We start from the raw sequence: 18911 nt of genomic DNA, 5'->3' as shown, positions 1-18911 counted from the left end.
AGACATTTCGATCGGCAGAGCTTTACTGCTACTGCTTTGCCTGCTGAGCAGTAGCATCATGACAGTTTCAAATGTGCTATGCAGAGAAAAAGAAAATAAAGAGTAGAGTTTGGTGCTGTAAAAGAGGGATCGAGGATAGGAAACTTGCATATTTCCTCCAGTATTAGGAGGAAATAAACAACTAGTGCACATGCCTGCATAAATGACAAGCGCACAGAAATATTCGTGAGACGCAATATAGGATCAAATAAGTATATTGGCATCACAATTAATCTTGCAGTACTTAGATACTCATACTGATTTGCTCTGCATTGTAGGTGTATATGGTCCAATTGTTCCTTTCTCTCATTTCATATCTGCTATTGAGTGCATCGGGGGGCACACTCAGTGGTGATTCAAGCTCTTTGGCTTAGTTTAATGTACTTAACTGGTGCGAAAATATGCAAAAGCATTACACATGCTTGGTACCTGTATAGTCAGGAAAAAAAAAAAAAAGGAACTGCATGAATCCTCAGTTTTATGCCAGTGAGGCTGCGACTGTGAGCGTCGGTGCTGAGCATATCTAGGTGGTAGATGACGCCAAATTATGTGCAAAGCGAAATAGCTACAAACACGTGAATGCCAATATCATAGTGCTCCTCCCCTCTTATATGTCTCTTTCCCTAGCGCTGTTTTCTCCTTGGTCACTACGGGTCGAAATCAAAACAAAATTTCTAAAACAAGAAGACTAGCGTGCTCAGCAATATTTGTCCTCGGTATGTGTCTCATTAGTAAAAGAGTACACGTTCACGAACACGTGTCCTCAAGCATATAGTCCTCTAATGACAAATGAACCTCTGATCGCCCGCGCGAACCGAAACCGAAACACACGTTATCTTCAACTTGTTTCGTACAGGTGCTGCAGGGTATTTAGCAAACTAAATGTTTTGTGCTTAAGTTTTGTAGTTTCATTGCCCTTGTAGCTGAAGAGATTATTACAGTTCATAATTTTTTCTTTAGTTTTGTTGTTGAGTTTTGAAATCGATTGATAGCTGCGCAACCACGTGTTGCAGCGTCGTGCTTCCGCTTTCTTATGTTTTTGATTGTTCTCAAAATCGACAAAATGGTCTTCCGCTTTCGGTTGTTATTGTTGCATGCATCTCTCGTGTGATGCAGCGTTATACACAGCGAGAAAACGTCAAAACGCGTAGACGTTCTCTGTCGTGCCCACCTGCGTTTGCAGCTGCGCGAACGAAGCAATGACACCGAACGGTGCTCAGATTCGCGAGCAGTCTAGGAGGGAAGTGTACGACAGGCTCCACAAGATACGCCTGGTAAGTGGCCGGGCACCAACAATTAGTCCCGTGCGTTGCGCTATTATGAAAAAGTGGCGTGCTGAGATGCTTTTTCTGTGTGCACATGTCAGGAACTTGAGGACTTGCGGCGTCACTGCGGGCAAAGTGACAAAGAAGCTCTCGAGGCCCTCAAGCGGACTTGTAAAGGGCAGGAAGAAGAAATCGCGCGTTTGAAGAAGAAACACGAGGTATTTGTTGAGAGATATTGAATTATAACTGAGCACATGTCACGTGCGGATGCAACGCACATAGTCAGTTCGTCCCATGTCGGTGCTGTTTTCTTCCTTCTGTGTTTCGCACTTTTACGCCAATTTTAAGTAGTGCAGTGTTTATAGTTGTTTTCGCCTCCCTCCCCCTCCCTTGGCTCCCTGACATGTAGCCTAGGAGGGCACGTCCGAAAAATCGGCGCGTTTGATGACAAGTGAGCGTGAGATCAAACAAAACAATCTTTTTCCAGGAAAATCTTTCCAGCAAATGAATGACCCAAACGTTGTTGGGCAGAGTCAGCATACGTATTTTGTTTATAACTAAAATACGGATTGTGTAAGAGCGTCTTGCAGGTTTTCCTGAGCCAACAACAGTTCATTGCAGTTGCAGTCAGGTATGGTTATGTAGTATCGTCTGGTATCGGGGACAGTCGAGCAGGTGATTCCATCTGAACCTGTTTATTTGAAACTTACAATTGGTCTACTAGGCAACTTTTCGTACTACCATAGCCAGTGGCGTAGCTAGGTCGTCTGGCGCCCGGGGCCCGTAGGTCATGTCCTCCCCCCCCCCCCCCCCCCCCGGTTTCAGTCGAGGAAGGCGAGGGTATCAACATTTCCGTGTGTCTTCCGACGTATATGACCCCCCTCCCCCCCCCCTCACTGGCCCCTTGCACCCGGGGCCCATGCCCCCCCCCCCCCCCCCCCCCGGTTCCTACGCCACTGACCATAGCTCAAAACAGTCCCGTTCCTTTCGATGTAGAAAATAATTTAGATATCTTAGTATTTGATGCCTAGTACTCATTGCTTGTTTGCAGGAAGCCCAAGAACAAATAGAGTACTTGAAGATACTGTTATCGGCAAAGGGAGCAGACCAAACTGACTTGGATGCAGCTGAAACTTGTGTTGATCACAATGCCAATTCACAGGTAACCAACAGTTCCATGCATTGATGGCTAATAATGAGATCATATAGCTTGCAAAGCCATTAAATGTGACTTGAAGCTCTTTGAACTCCATTGCACATATATAGCTGAATTTATGTTTTGTGATAAAAAAGAATTGTTGACTGCTGGCTACAGAATATTTATTGGCCCCTTAATTTATAGGGTAGCTTACTAGCTATTCATTCGTTAAGAATGCTAGGTATAACTTTAAGAGATAGAAAGTGAGCGGTTTGGATGAGAGAGCAAACGGGTATGAACGACATTCCACTTGACATGAAGAGAAAAAAAATGGCGCTGGGCAGGTCATGTAATGCGTAGAATAGATAACCGTTGGACCATTAGGGTGACAGAATAGGCACCAAGAGAAGGGAAGCGCAATAGAGGACGACAGAAGACTTGGTGGTGCGATGAAATTAGGAAATTTGCAGTTGCTGGTTAGAGTCGGTTGGTGCAGGACAAGGGTAATTGGAGATCGTGGGGAGAAGCCTTCGTCCTGCAGTGGACATAAAATAGGCTGCTGCTGATGATGATGACGACTAGCTATTACAAGACATATCATAAGAAGCCAACAAACACTGACACTAAAGACAACATAGGGGAAATTACTTGTGCTTAATAAATAAAATAAAGAAACGATAAATTAATGGAAATAGCATTGAACGCGTAATGCAAGGTTGTGGGATTGTTCCCCACCTGCAGCAAGTTGTTTTTTCATCCGCTTTCATTTCCATTAATTCATTGTTTATTTCATGTATTAGGCACAAGTAATTTCCCCTATAGTATTGTCCTTGGTGTCAGTGTTTGTTGACTTATGATATGACTAATAAAAATCGGGCCCCTCGGTTAAACCCCTTTCCTCTTAGCTATTACAAGAGAGAGATAAACAAATGAAAGGCAGAAAAAGTCCAGTTTGCTGCCTTGCATGTAGGAAGAGTGATTTGAAGAGATAGGATTGGAGAAAGACGAGTTGCGAAACAAATTATTTACAGCAGTTGCTCTCTTAAAATTTTGGATTATTACAACTTATCTTATTATTAATTTTTGTTGAAAAGATGGGCTCAAAATGTAAAATTCTGATGTACTATGATTTTTGCGTCGGACAATAACATTTGAGAACTACTTATGTAAATGCATTTACTTCCATCTTGATCAGCGCACCATTCATTGTAAAGTTCAGATAGTTTTTGCATTTTGATGAACCTTCAATGCTGAACTTTTGCTATAATTTCCTGTTACTGTCAAATTAGAAAGTAATTAAGCATGCTGCACAGTGGAGAATTCATGTGCTGAAAAGGTGTATTATACTGGCAGTTGTAGCTGGACTCGCATGTTTAAAAGCTTATGTTGCTATGTGTTTTCATTGCTAGACAGTAGTCATGATTTTTAATGAAAACCTTTTATTTTGCTTTTTGCAGTAGTTTGTGTGGCATTCAGATTTGGTACATAAAAGGTACAAATACATTCGAATTTACGTAAACATCTCTACACTCTAAAAAAAGTTTGCACCCTTTGGGGTGTATATCTGCCACGCAACAATAATCATCATCTGCCTTGACGCATTTCCTTTCTTTAACGCTCCGAGCCCGGTGCTTTCCAGTGACGAACAGCATACATAGCATTCCCGACAGGAAAGTAGCGGGCGCAGCGTTTTTAAGAAACGCATCAAGGCAGATGACGATTATTGTTGTGTGGCAGAGATACACTCCAAAGGGTGCAAACTTTTCTTAGTGTACCAAAGATTTCAAGCTGCCGTTTATGTCATGAACAGTTGGCACCTTGTGTGTGTGTTTTTTTTTTAATATGATCTTCTGTGACAGTCTCTTGCTTTTAATGGGGACGAATCTTGTCTCAACCAGTTGCTTCAAGGACAACTTCTGGATGGCTTCTGGGCTGCTGTGAAGCATGCCTGGTCCATGGAAGCAGAAAAAAATGACCTGAACATCTTGCTTTCAAAAAAAGTGCTTGAGCTAAACAAGCTGCAGCTCCTCTACTCTGAACAATCAAAGGTACTTCTTTGCCTCTTTTGCAGTCTGTGTGGCTGTTGTGATTTGATATGGCCATGATGCTTCTACATGGCCTCTAATGTCCTATGAGGTTTTGCTTTGACAGGCTTGATGCTTAGATAGTACTCCGTGGCTACCTTTTGTGTGTGCCTCCCCCTGGTAATATAGAATTTCAGCAGTTTGAATGCTGCCATTAAAAAAAAAACTGTTTTGAACATGTCATTCTTACCAGGCTATAAGTAATAGCTGCGGCAAAGAGGCCAGACTTGCCATAATCTAAAATATACACCGTTATTTGTTGTTAGCTATTTCACATCAAAACAGCAAAAGATAAAATGGTGCCTTCACAGGCATGTTGAGCTGTCGGCAGCAATTCAAACATTACAGACCTCAGGTCTCCGCACTTTCAAGAAATCAGCCTGAGAAGGTATAATTTGTTTATGTGCAACTGACATATTAGTAAATACTATTGTGACGGCCTGACTGCCGCCTGAAGTTGGGATATCCAAGCCTATGATGATTCTTATAGGACAGAATCTTCAATAGTCCTTTCTTCGTGTAGTTTGACCTTGGCATGCTCGCAAAGCTGTCTGCTGCCTAAGTCTCGTGCCTGCCTAGAACTAGATTGTGGTGGCTGCCATAAGTCTTAGTATGAGGCGGGTCATCTGTAATTATAGTATCTGGGTGCCAGTGTACCTTTTGTAGGGTGTTTGCTGCTCCCTGGCGAATCCATAAGTTAGTGTAACTGCGCTATCCATAATAAAGTGCTTGTCTTAGTGTAAACAAGAAGCACATAGTTGATTTTCTAATATTCACAGGTGTAGAAATAATTCTCACAGTTCTCGTAATTCATGTTAAAATATTATTTGAGCTATGTATATTCCGAAATTATAAATGCTTAGCTTCTTTACTTCTTTTATGAATTATTTGCTTGGCCAGGCGTTATAAATGACATTTCTAATTGGCCTTCTTTCTTTTTCAAGAAACTGCTGGAGGCAACACGAGCCCTCTCAACACCAAGTTCTTCTAGACACACCTCCAGCTGTGACGTATCCTACAAGTGATATGGGACAACAGCATCTGCCGCTTGTGCATTTAAAATGCAGTCCTTTTGTTCAAATGGGCAGCAGTGAATATTTCTCAGGCATGCATCTGCTTTCTGCATTGCAGTAACTGTACCAAATAATGGTGTCTCAAGGATTTTAATGAAACACCCTTTTTTCTTTTGTGATGGGAGGGTGATTTTGTGGTTTGTGGAACAAATAGTATGATTGTTGACTGCGTGGGCGTTTTCTGTTGCCCAGCGCTGTACCTGCCACTAGTGTCACATGGTGCATAATGCCAGCTAGCTTTTGTGCTGCAAAAGTTCATATTAGCATTGCAGCACATTTTGCTCAACTTCCAATGCTTGTTGTGTTTTTTTGAAGGCATTTATCAAGTTTGTCTTTGTTCACAAATTTACTGAGAGATATATGGCCAACTTGTTCCAGATTGAATTTTCTTTAATAAAGAGCGTTTAAATTTGAAAGTCTTGTGCACTTTCTCTTGTGCACTGCATGAACTGGCAGGAACACTGGATGCCTTGCGTCAACATCTGACCTTGAGGCCATAAGCAGTGGCGGTCACCAGCAGTGTCGCAAAGCACTATACACTGTGACAATGGTGTCGCTTTCATCGCCAGAGCAGCAGCCATGCAGGCAACACGACCCAGATCCCTAACGAAACGTATTGCAGCTATGTTTCACCACACAACGCATTTTTTCGCTGGGTTCATTTCCTCGTTGGGGCTGCACTGGAAGGCCTTTGCGAACTCTACCATGTTCTCGACAGCCACGTTGCAGCGGTACTCCTCTAATGAGTGGGAGTCTGAGTTCATGATCATCTTGACGGCCTTGGGGTTGATGTCGGCGCACCATTTGTATGCGCTGCTGATGAAGAAGAGCTGGTCTGGAGTGAACTCTTCAAGGCCCTCCAGGGGTATGTTCTCCTCCTTGCCGCCAGGGTGCTCGTCGACGTGCAACCGGTAGGCGTGGAATGACTGCCTGAGGCCGCCATTGTCCGCTATGTTCTCTGACAGGGTCTGCTTGCCATTGAGGTAGCGCTTGCTGTGTGGCTCGTAGATGCTGTTGTACTGTAGCACAAAGCAGTAGTTCTTGAGGATGAAGTTGCTCTTTGTCTCCTTAGTCCACCAGTTGCGCAGGTTCCCACTGTCGTCAAAGTGGCTTCCGAGGGTGTCGAAAGCGTGACTAATCTCGTGGCCGATGATGGCACCGATGCTGCCATAGTTCATGGCAGGGGGCAGACCATAGGAGTAGAAGGGGAAGTTGAGGATAGCAGCCGGTATAGTGATACTGTTGGTAGAGTGCTCATAGAACGCATTCAGCGTAGCCGGACTGAAAGTCCAGTACTCTTCATCTCTGGTGTTTGTTTGGCGGAGCAGCGACAGTGATCTAAATGTGTAGACCTCTTTGAGGTCCATGAGGATCTTTATGTAGGGACCCTCTATATCGGGAATGTCGGCGTGGGATTCATCTAGTTCTGTTTTGTTCTTTATCCAATCGGGGTAGGCGACATGAGAGACGATTCTCTGCACTTTGGCCATTGCCCTCGTTCTCGTCTGGTCGTCCATCCATGTGTTCAGCCTCAGTGCGTAGGCAAAAGCCAACTTGATGTGATCGACGACGACCTTAGCGTCGTCCTTTATGTAGTCTGGTGTGTAGGACTGAACAAAAATGGCACCGTACGGCATCGGCAAGTAATCTTCGACGTCCTTCCTGCAGAGCTTTTCCTTGTCTATGTCAGTGAAGTCCATGCCGACTTCTTGGCCGTATGCACTGACTGCTTCTCTAATTTCTCTCGATGAGAGGGGTCCCAGAAGAAACGCAATGGACCAACCAATGAAATCGTGGAACATCTTAATGGTATTATTCTGATGCAGCAAGCTTGTCACTAGCCACAGATATCCCGGGCTCATGACAATAATTTCATCAGTTTCTCGTACTTGGACGTTTGCTGGCAGGTATTTGTTTATGACCGACATCCAGCGTGTAGAGTTCACCTGCGGTGTTAAGTTTTCTAGGTGCTTGATCTGGTACTTCTTCGGCGGCCATGCATCAGACCTTCCTAGCACCTCGAAGTGGAAGTGTTTTACCGAGGCGATGACAATAGGCGCCATAACGACGTTCTCGGCGAGAGATTTGTAGTTCGTGTTGTTGTTACCCATGATAGAGGCGATTTTCTGCACCATCTTCATGAATAGGATGTCCTGCGTGTCATTTTTCGTCTGATTGTTTGACTGGAGCTGGTGAAAGCCCATTTCAAGGTTCTCCATGGTGTTAATAACCAGAATGTTGGTCTTGGTGTCCTCCGGGTCCGGGATGACCGAGATGCTGAAAAGGCTCGGGATGGACCAGCGCAACGAAAGTTGCACGATGATGTCGAACAGGTCCACAGTGTGGTTCGCGTCCAGAGAAGGCCATGGCATGTGCAAGTAGTGAAGCAGCTCCGTGAGGACCTTCATGGATCGTGTAGAGTTGGTCATGTCGTAGTTATTAAGACACTCGTGATACATAACGGCCGCTTTTTCGAGGGCGCCTTGCTTCTTGCCCGTGATGGAGACCTTGCTCAGCGCTTTCTTGATAACGGTGTCCAACTCTTTGCCGACGAGCGAGAACGGGCTGCTTCGCACCTCGTTGCGGCGCACGGGGTGTTTACGCTTCCAACCGTCGCAGACGAACCGGTAGAAGTTCTTGCACGGGTCCACGCTTCGGTTGAGAGAGCGAGCGATGCTTCGCGCCACCTCCTTGCAGACCTGATTGCGGCAGACCTTCTTGTTGGTGGCGTCCCTCGCGTACAGCCGGTGCTGGTACGACGCCACGTAGCCGGTCATGTAGGCCGTGCAGGCCACGATCATGCCGGCCGCCAGGAAGAGCATGTAGACCGTGTTGACGCACAACTTGGGCTCCCTGTTGAGGAGCCATCGTGTGCCTGTGGAAGACGACCTCCGCGCTGCCGGCCGCTTTCTGCTGTCGCCGCCCCGTTCCCCGCTGTGCTCGCCGCGCTGTCGCTGCGAGTGCCCCACCTCTTCGCTGGCCAAGGCGTTGGTGCTGCGGCTATTCGAGATGCTGTCGGCGTAACTACTGGCTGCGGAAAGACGAGCGCAAGTGTCAGGATATGACGGGTCAAATTTAGTTCGTAGGTTATTACATTACTGAATGAACGAAGGGACCAGACAAGAACTCCAAGGTGACGGATTAAGCTAAATTCTAAGGCATTGCAGCTGCCGCGGCAGGGATCGAACCAGCGACCTCGAACTCGGCAGCACAACGCCATACTCTCGTCACAGTGAACTAGTTCATTATACCCTCGTGAAGGACGGTTCGCGACGCCATCTGCTGGTGATTGTCAATCTACCAGCCGCTGGCTAGCGTCATCGATAAGAAACGGTAGTAAAGTCGATGATTGGAGGCTTTCGTTAAGCACTTGGGTTCACGTACGTGATGCGGAATTTTTGTAGACGCGATTTAAATCGGTCTTGCTCGTAGTTCTACTCCATTTCGATTAGCTTCTTTATATTCGTAAGCAACTACCTGCAAGGGCGCATGTCTCCGGGAAGTTTAGAATAGCAGACCCTTGTAACTGCTTCGAGCCTGCCGACGCGAAAGAGCTTTCGAAAGATGGACTCCCTGAGTGTTACGATTCATCCATTTACACATGCCTTGATGCTATCGCGTACGTAAGAGCTCGTGGAGTACTCTTACAATCAGGTGCAGTGGTGCTGCCTTTGTGTCTGCCTCGGGCAGCATCACTATGTATGACAATGACAATCAAAGTTAGCGAAACTGCGCCACTTGTGCCTCTTCACATTGGGCGAAGTAAAACAATGGTAAATACCAAGCGCCAGCAGGTTCAAAAATAATTTCCATCACTGTTGTGCCAAACCTTTTGTGCCAAGCCATCTCTTGTGTGCCAAACCTACATTGCGCATAAAACATTTACCTACTGCGGTAGCTCAGTGGCTGTGACATTGCGCTGCTGAGCACGAGGTCGCCGGTTTAATACCGGTCGCGGCGGCCGCAGTCTGATATGGGGGTGGAATACAAGAACGCTCGTGCGCCGCCCCCCCCCCCCCCCCTTACGGCGTGCTTCATAATCGGATCGTGGTCTTTGCTCGTAAAACCCTGAATTTTTTCGGTAAGGTATTTTGTAGTTTACTGCAATATTTCACAGTTTTGGGAAGTGTACTATAGGTGCTGGATGCGAGGTCTTATCCGAAATGTTCGAGTCTAGCTCTGTTTTCAAGAAATTAATTCATTTATGTACGTTCAAGCACTGTCACCTTGGAAACTGACCCCTTGCGCAGCAATATAACGTTGCAGTGTTCCTGAAAATTTGCGAATATGTCCATTAAGTCTCCTTTGTTGTGCGGGTCGTGTACCTTCTGCGATTGGCGCCTGATTTTTTTTTTTAATTATGGGGTTTTACGTGCCAAAACCACTTTCTGATTATGAGGCACGCCGTAGGGGAGGACTCCGGAAATTTTGACCACCTGGGGTTCTTTAACGTGCAGCTAAATCTAAGTACACGAGTGTTTTCGCATTTCGCCCCCATCGAAATTTCGCCGTTTTCGGGATTCGATCCCGCGACCTCGTGCTCAGTAGCCTAACACCATAGCCACTGAGCAACCACGGCGGGTAGCGCCTGATTTCAGCAGTCGTGTCAAAACGGCGACCTTTGAGTTGGGTCTTTAATTCTTGGAAGTGAGCGAAAGAAGCGGATGCGAATCCTTATACGAATGAGCTGTCTTTCACATCGAGGGTCATACAGGAACGATACTTAGGTGTACGGGTGCGACCCCGAGAAAAAGCAACAGACGTCGCAATGAAAAAGCCCAACGTCATCGCGAAAAAAAAAAAGAAAGAAGCCTAGGCATGTCCGCAGCTCGACAACATACACGTTCATCGTTCTTTTTTTCGGTGTTAACACTATTGCGCATAGTGCGCATTTTGAGGTTGCGCACAACCTCAAAAAGGTTGTCAGCAGGGCAGGCGTCAGGTTGCTGTTTACTGCCAAAAATAAGTTAGGTAGCCTGTGCCACCAAGTCAATGGGGTGAGCAAGAACAACAAAAGAAGTTGTAAAAAACAGCACAGACAGAGGTTTGTTGGTGACTGTTGTGACTGTGTGGTGTATAAGATCCCCCTTTCATGCAAGCGTTTTTATATCGGCCAAACGGGGCGTTGCATCAATGACCGCAAGCGCGAGCACTTCAACAAATTTCAAAAACGGGCAAAAGATAGTCAGTTGTCTCTGCATTGCAATGAATGCGGCTGCAAGCCATCTTTCGAAGGTGTAACCTATCTGTCAAAATATCGTGATGAACGCGCACGCCTTATATCCGAAGCATTCCACATTCACGTTAGTGGCGAAGCATGTGTGAGCCTTCCGTCCATTTCTCTCCTTCCGAAGGAGATTGCTTTCCTATCACATTAATTGCAATTCCCCCTGCGCATGCCCAATTTTGTAGATTCTGTGGTTCCAGATGGCGGCGGAGCATACATATGCTGACCGAAGGAATGAAGACACTTCGGTTGCGAGCCAGCGCTGTTGTCTGCGTCCCTTCGCTCGTCCCGTCGTTTAGCGCTGTTTTTTATTGCTCGTAATCATGAACCAACCAGCCCAAATGCGTACTCTCTTGGGCGAAAGTCGCCTTTTTGGCAAGGTTACGTTAATCAAGCTCGAATAGCAGAAGGGTGCTCGACTCCTTCCAGTAAGACGTTCAGATATTCGCACAGTGGCAGCAACGACATAAGAGCGCTGTATTGCTGTGCAAGGGGACTATCTTTCAAAGGTGACATTGTTTGAATGCACATAAATTACTTTCTAAAACATAGGGAGTTGATACATTTTCATATAAGCATGCAATATCGCTGCTTCTGCTAGACGGATTAAGGAGGTTTAGAAGTATGGTTCTTTAGGCTTGTTAGTTAGACACAGCAATGGGGGTCATAGCGCTGGAAGACACGGACAAGAGCGAGACAACAGGACAAGCGCAGGAACGTGTATGCGTCTTCCAGCGCTATGACCCCCATGGCGGACTGTCTTGTGAGCCGAACTGTACCGCAGTACCTCGCTCAGTATACCCTTCAATAGCGCGGGAGGCTAACACGTTAGCGGCTGACATTTTTAATGGCATGAGCAGAGCAACACTAAGGCAATTTAAACTGATAAAAATATATTTCAAAATCTTGTTTTTCATTAATTAGCGAGGAGAATGTATTAGCGCCGAAGCCTTAACTTTCTTGAATTTCGCGCTGAAACTAAGCTGCTGGTAAGTTATACAACCTTTTTCAAGGCGTTGCACGTTGGCCATTTTAGTGTATACGAAAAGTTTGGGAAACTTGTGAGAATGAGTCTTTAGATCCTTTAGGATGCGATGTATCCTTTTGAGTTAAAATTCTGGAGTTTTATGTTCCACAACCACAATTTGATTATGAGGCACGTCGTAGTGGGGGACACCGTGTTAATTTTGTCCACCTGGGGTTCTTTAACGTGCACCTAAATATAAGTGCACGAGCGCTTTTGCATTTCGCCCCCATCGAAATGTGGATGCCGCGACGGGGATGGAACCCGCGACTTCGAGCAGCGCAACGCCATTGCGACTAAGCTACCGCGGCGTGTGTTCTATACTGATCAACAAGTTTCTAGACCCTCTTAGACGTATTTAAAACACATGACGTCACGACGATTTGGTGCGGGAGTTTCAGGGTGACGTCGGCACCCGTGTTTCATTGTCGCGTTGTTTCTAGCTTACCAACTCCTATCACAGGAAGAGCGGCTCATTTGCTATTACAGAAGCGTAATTCATCAATGCAGCTCAGCTTAATATTCATATTTAGCATTCCTTCAACTGGCTCTATACAGCGAAGATTACGGATGTCAGGCTGAATTACGTATGACTGTAGTTCCGCCAGCAGTACACTGCACTTGCTGAATCGTACTATAGGTCACGACTAGATGCACAAGTAAGTACTCCGCTATGGTGATTTGTATTTATTTGTGTTTCTTTACGACTTCATCTAAACGCCTATGGATACTTTGGTGAGGCAAACGACGGTTTGACATTCGTCGAGCGCGTCGCCTGCGAACCTCCGAATCATTCATGGCTGATGCGAGTTTTTACCGCTGAGCTGAAACACGGTAAAAAGAGACATACAAGGACGTTCCTGAAATATCAACGGAATTTCCGCGCGTGCGGCTGCATATATAGAGAACATAAATAAGGACTACGAATATGCTGCCTCATTTAAGGTAAATCCCCTTTATATAATAGAGGGGCTTTAACTTAAGGCAGTCCCTGTGGACACCTAGCGGCTCACTGCAGAGATTGCGCAAGCCTAACCCATTTTTATCGGATCAGCGTTTTCAGAAAAAGCAACAAGCTAAAGCGTTAAGTCCTGGAAGCCATTGATCATACTGAAAAAGTAGGTTTCTCCCGAAAGGGGAAACATTGATTGCGATAGCAAATTGTTAGACAGTTATATATATAGGAAGCTGCATCATAAGCTGCTTTAAACATTCACATACTAACTGAATTAACAAGCACGTTGACACGCGCGCACAAACACGAACACATCTAACTCGATGACCGCGGACACACACTGTCAGAAAACTGGCGTGGTAAAGAAAGGCTACAGCAGTGAGCGAATTCCCCTTCGTGCTGGCTCTCGCTTCGACACAAAGTAGGCGCACGAGTACACAGCACACACGAAGCCATCAGCTATCTCAGGTTGGCTAGCCTTCGAACCCTGCACAGATTCCATCCGAGCTAGAACGCGTGCGGCTGCGTTCAGTCACCGCAGCTGGAATATACGAGAGATGCGCACTAGCTCCTCCCCCCACTTGCGCGCGTGAGAAGACGGCGCGCACCCTCCCCACATTCCTCCCTTGTGAGCGCGAGGTGACATCGCCGCATCAGGCCACCATCTTTCTCGACTCACTCTCGCAAGCTTTCGCTCGCACCTACAACATACGGCGCGCGGCCGTGATGTTGTTGCATTTGAACTTTATACGTAACGTCACGTTGACGCCGACGGTGGAAGTTCGACTGGAGTGTCCATATGATTGCTGTCGCAATATAATGGGAGTGCGCGTGTCAGCACTGTCGCAGTAACTCTGGCAATTAAGAGCAGACCTTTGCGTCATGTGATCTCCGATCGTGCATCGGCCCTCTTGCGTGGCTCATACGAGGCGCGGACGCTGTGTATCTGCTTAGTTTTTTTGGTGCATGCAGTGCTATGTAATTATGTAGCCCCATACGCGCAAATCTAGGTTTATCTTTAAGCGATGTCATTGTCTCGCGTTTCAATGTAGCTGTTAAAACTCGTCTTAGCCTTCGAACTTCGAGCTCTTCTAACATTTCCATGCATCTGCTGGCGTCAAAGCCTGGTTATACCGGCCAAGTGTTGCGTGTGGTCCGCGATGACGGAGAGCTCACCGTTGGCATCCGCGTCCTGCTGGCTCCAGAACGTGCTTTGTTGGCTTGGCTGACTCCAGTGGGAGGACTCCGCGGACGACGCCGGCGCCGACATGGGGCCTGGCGCCTGCAAGGGAACCCTTGGCTTGCGCGCTGTTGCGGCCGTACCTGCCGCGCCCTCTACCTGATAACAATAATGATGATGATGACGACCCTAGACTATGGCCCATACCCACTAAGTGGGATTATCCGGCCAAGAATGGAGTGGCGAAGGCAAAATTCAACTAGTGAATGATTAAAGTTCAATAATTGAATCGAAAAAGTGCAGGAGTCCGACTGAACAGTCAGATGCGAATTAAGTGATTTCTGTGTTTTAATTTAGCAAAAAAAAAAAAAACTACTTATGACCGCTGGATAGAGAAAGAAATTAATAAAAGAATGATGTTAAAGATTTAGTCGGCAGGGGTCATAAATAATGTTTTCTGTGACGAATGCATTCCTGTGAGTTAGCCTTAGTATGTAGCTTCCAAAGCATAACGGTACTGGAACATTCAAGGACAGGGTAAGCTGGTGCAGTTAAATTTCTGCGCTCTCCTCCTCGGAGAGGAGAAGCGACTGCAAGTCGGTAAAGAATGATCAACTGCTTGAATTTCATTGCAAAATAGACACTGAAGAGAGCGCCAGACCGCCGACGTGAAAAGACCAATCCAAGAACGACTGCAATATTCTTACTCCTGCCATTTCTTTACACTAAAAAGCATTGCTAGCTGTTAGTACAACATTATTTTGAAGCTGCATTAAGTGGTCCTGCAGTAAGAATTTGCCATAAAACTTCTTTGGGAGTTATTGGCGAGTATTTTACCACAAGTGATTTCGAATATGCCAATGTATTTCTGTTTACCACTATAATATGAGGAATCATATATATTTACATGAAGTTAAAAGAACTTGCACAGTAAGGGGCCGAAATCACATCTCCATGGAAGGGAAACGTGATTCGAGGTACAGAACATCGTCTGCCGCTTTGGTATCCCCAGGCATAGGCGAAGCGTTTCTCGTTCTAACAGAACCAGAACACTCGGATTATAAGCAGGAGGAGCGAACGAATCGCACCCGCACTCGTCGGTGGGATGCGTGTACTACGTACATCTGGTAAATCATTGCCATGTCAGACATGTGGAGACGTGGAGCAGCACACTGCGGTGCTCCACGTCTAGGGATAAACAGGGATAAGGTACTTCAGAAAGGCTGGCCAACGTTTTGATAGGGGGACCTATCTTCGTGCTTAGATGATCAAAATGCGAAAGACAATTTAGTAGAGGTGTGCGAATATTTAAATACGAAACAAATATTATTTGCTGTTAGATTAGATTCGAGAATTAACCATCCAAATCTTCGAATATTCGTTTCTGTTGAGTACTAGAAGCCATATATAGAGGCGCCACTGATGGCCTCCTAGCGGGCGCTTTTGAAAGTACATTCGGGACGCAGTAGCAGACAACACTCTGCAGCAAGGATGGCTGAAATTTGTGGCTGCGATTTCCCTTTTGTTCGGGTGCCAGACCGCTGTTTCAGTGGTGACACCTGCACGAAAAGCGCGGGCCTCTGAGAGCGGACGTGTGCGCGATGTTACCGGAGTTTGGGACAACTCAATTCGCACACGTGCCAAGTGCGTCCTCGAGACGAGCTCGTGTTAAGTAGTCGCGTCGTTTTGTTGGCTCAGTGCGATGCCTCGGTCGTTTCTTTAAATTCTATAACCTCGCCGTAATAATTTTTCTGTACCTCAATGACAGGCACACTTCGTTGGTGCAGACTTAATTTCAAACGACTCCACATGGTGCGATGCCGGTACACATCGTAGTAACCTTGCTACCGATGAATACACGTGACATCACGGAATCAGTGCCATCGAAGTCGCCTCAAGGAGAGCAACTGCGAATTTGTTCGAGGAAATGCGTGCATCGGTCAGCGAAGTCGCCAGGAGCACGGCTGAATACAAGCGCGAGTTGGCCAACACCGATGAAATTCCGCTGCGTACGTCGACAAACTACCCCTCCCGCTGCAGCTTGCGCTTCTTGAAATTCCCTTAGTGATCTTCTTGGAAACGTACAGAGAGCCTTGCCAACTTTTTAGTATTTCTTTTTCGAATGTTACAGAAGAGAGCAGCCACATGATACGTTTAAAGGCCGAACAGCGCCTGCCAAAGCAGGCGGACACTGTCGGCAAGGCCTGGATTAGTCTTTTGCGGCGTAGGCATTGCACTCCTGCACCGCAAACGATAATAGAGAGTTTTAGGTTAGGGGACGCAAGCGGCTTGCATACCTAATCTAATACTCTCTAATAAGAAAGTACAAAATGCGCACGCCAAAAGGCAATCAGCTGTGAAGCAAACAAATCACCCTGCATGATAATTCTGCTTACAAATTGGATATATTTGCGATTTTTGCCAATATTTAATAAAAGATTGACGACCTAAGTGAAGAAATGGAAACCAAGAGTCACTAGATTTTAAGTTTTTCTTTGAAATGCAACAAACCTCGTCAAATTTGGTGCAGTGATTGCCGAGAAAAACGAATTCTCCTTTTACATGTATTTAGATAGAAGCACCTGAGCTGCACTGCGGATGAACAGAACCAGAGCATGGGTTCGTCGTGATCAACTTCGTCGCTTACCCGTGTAAACGTGATCGTGTGCAGCACCGAGATGGCAAAAAAAAAAAAAAGAACAGCGAGAACAAGAAATTTCCCGCCGAACGTCGGTGGTCCATTGCTGCCGTTGCTTCCGTTCATGAGGCCTCGCGGAAAATAATTTGAACCACGTCGCCGGCAAGCTTTTGAGGTATCTGAGCACCCGACAATGTAACAGTTGTTCTTCGACATGCCTTGAAACTTTGGCCACCGCACACATGCGGCAGGTTTTTGCCTCCAGTGGCGCATAGGGCGTAGCCAGAAATTTTCTTTTTTTTTAAGAGGGGGCGAGTGGTGGCGCACGTGCCCTCTATGCCACACCCTGGCTGCGCCACTGTAACAAAGGTTGCTGCAGTCTAGAGGCAGAAATGAGAGCGGTTCTTTGCGGTACGTTACGGAAGGTGCCGCCTCTTCTCTCTGCGCACGTCTCCTTTCGCGCTTCTTTCTGTGGGAAGGAATTTAGGTTTACTGTGCGAATTAAGCCTATGATATGGGTTAGCATGCGAGCATAAAGGTAATACCGGCAAATGGGGGCCTCAGGGGAGCACCCATGGACGGCACAGGGTATTTGGGGTGTTCAGCGGGTGGATCAACGCTGGAACCAGGCAATTCCTGGGTTGGGGCCTCGGACCAACCCACGGACCAGTCGGTGTTCCAGCTTTGGTGTACCCGTTGCCACTTGGATGTCCTAGAGGTGCCTCCAAAGTACTCAAAATAATGGCACCTTGTTAAACACTTAATATTTTCGCAAGTTCTCGCCTCCCTCGCGACCTGGCAAAGGAGACTTATTGTACCCTAACGTGCTCTCCTGAGGCCTCCGTATGCCGGTATTATTTTTATTTTCGCATGCTAAATGATATCATGGGACCAAATCACACCGTATAAAAACAAGTTCCTTCATGTAAAAGAAGTGCGAAAGAACGACGTGAATAAGCGGGTCCTTCTGGAACGTACTGTGAAGGACCGCTCCTCAGAACAGATGGATGGAGAACTTCCGAACGATTAAACTGCGCCCTCATTCCTCCCCCCCCCCCTTTTGAAGAAAGTTAATGATGATAAAGATAATGATTTGATCCCGCGACCTCGTGCTTAGCAGCGCAACACCAAAGCCACTAAGCAACCTCGGCGGGTAATAAATTTGTTACGGCATTACATGTAACAATTGAATAACTTAAATAATTAGCCTTCTTTTGTCAAACAGGCACCACGCAACATTTGTGTCTCGCATTGTTTAGAAGCTGGAAATATTGGTGTTTCATTCGATATTCGAATGTCATTTTCATAGAATATTCGTATTCGATTCGATTAAAAAACATGTTGCTACTCGAACGCCCATTCAATTAGGCTTTGTACTGTAAAAAACCCAGCAGCTTTATGATACTACTGGATATGACAGTTGTTCTCAGAACCTGTGGTGCATACCCACAGTGTGGATTGTTCCAGTAATCGGATGGTTGAGATAAGGCGACGAGGAGAGGCGAATTAACATATTGGAGATTGCCGCTTACCGATAAAAATTCTAGTGCGCAAGAAAAGTAAGAATAAAAAGAGTATACACAAAACATTGCGATAACGAGGGGGAGGGGGTGGAGGTAAAACAAAGGAATTGGGGCCTCGAGTCACCGTGGCTTATACTTCATGACGCTTGCCCCCTAACCGTTTTTGTTGTGGATCCTGGAAAATTGTGCAAATTAACCGTGGAGGACAGGCGGTGCCAGAAACAGAAAAAGTGCAGTGCAGGTACAGAGGAAGCGGAACACTAGCGAAAAAAAAAGCAAGAATGTTTTGAAATGTTTTCAGGTTTGCACGAGCAGAAAAAGGAGGGGCTGTGAAAGAAAGGGATTATATATTAAAAATTTATCTGCAAAATTTCGATATTGAAAATGCAAACGATTAAGAAATCGATGGATATAGAAGAGAGTCTGCCTTCCGTGCTTTGCTTCTTTTTTCTTTCTTGAGGGACGAGAGGGGGGGGGGCGGGGTTGGTTCACCAAGTATGCAAGAATTGCACGTCGTAAAAAAAGAAAACACACACACACCTTCATGATGTAGCATGGTATCACTTGTGGGGTCCTCTCACACCCGTACTCTTGGGACAAAGGAACGACAACACAGTAGTGCAAACAATCACAAGGGCATTTATTGCACCTTTCATAGATCAGTGCCTGCTAGCCGAGTTGCTATCCACAAAACATGCCGATGGGCGCGCGACAAATCTAGAAGTCTGACTCACCGCGACCGGAAGCGAGCGAATATGTTCGCCC

General features: G+C 46.2%; 2 protein-coding genes across 3 annotated transcripts; one reads left to right on the top strand and one right to left on the bottom strand.

Annotated features, from left to right (window-relative positions):
- The first annotated feature begins 1022 nt into the window (after positions 1-1022).
- Positions 1023-6015, top strand: LOC142575279 (uncharacterized). 2 transcript variants are annotated; one of them, XM_075684507.1, is made up of 5 exons: positions 1023-1313; positions 1406-1522; positions 2356-2466; positions 4302-4490; positions 5471-6015. In XM_075684507.1, exons 1-5 carry the CDS (start codon positions 1239-1241, stop codon positions 5549-5551), a joined length of 573 nt encoding a protein of 190 aa, XP_075540622.1. In that variant the 5' UTR covers positions 1023-1238; the 3' UTR covers positions 5552-6015. The 2 variants fall into 2 exon arrangements, with proteins under 2 accessions (XP_075540622.1, XP_075540623.1); XM_075684508.1 differs by having other exon boundaries at positions 1028-1313; positions 4341-4490.
- Positions 5887-14241, bottom strand: LOC142575277 (neprilysin-1-like). Its single transcript, XM_075684502.1, has 2 exons — positions 13982-14241; positions 5887-8630 (listed from the first exon to the last, which is right to left on the bottom strand). Exons 1-2 carry the CDS (start codon positions 14073-14075, stop codon positions 6229-6231), a joined length of 2496 nt encoding a protein of 831 aa, XP_075540617.1. The 5' UTR covers positions 14076-14241; the 3' UTR covers positions 5887-6228.
- Positions 14242-18911: the final 4670 nt, after the last annotated feature.

This window comes from Dermacentor variabilis, chromosome 3, assembly GCF_050947875.1.
Source record: "Dermacentor variabilis isolate Ectoservices chromosome 3, ASM5094787v1, whole genome shotgun sequence".
NCBI classification, from domain to species: domain Eukaryota; kingdom Metazoa; phylum Arthropoda; class Arachnida; order Ixodida; family Ixodidae; genus Dermacentor; species Dermacentor variabilis.
Note: the sequence above shows the minus strand (reverse complement) of the source record. Positions and strands in the feature narration are given on the sequence as shown.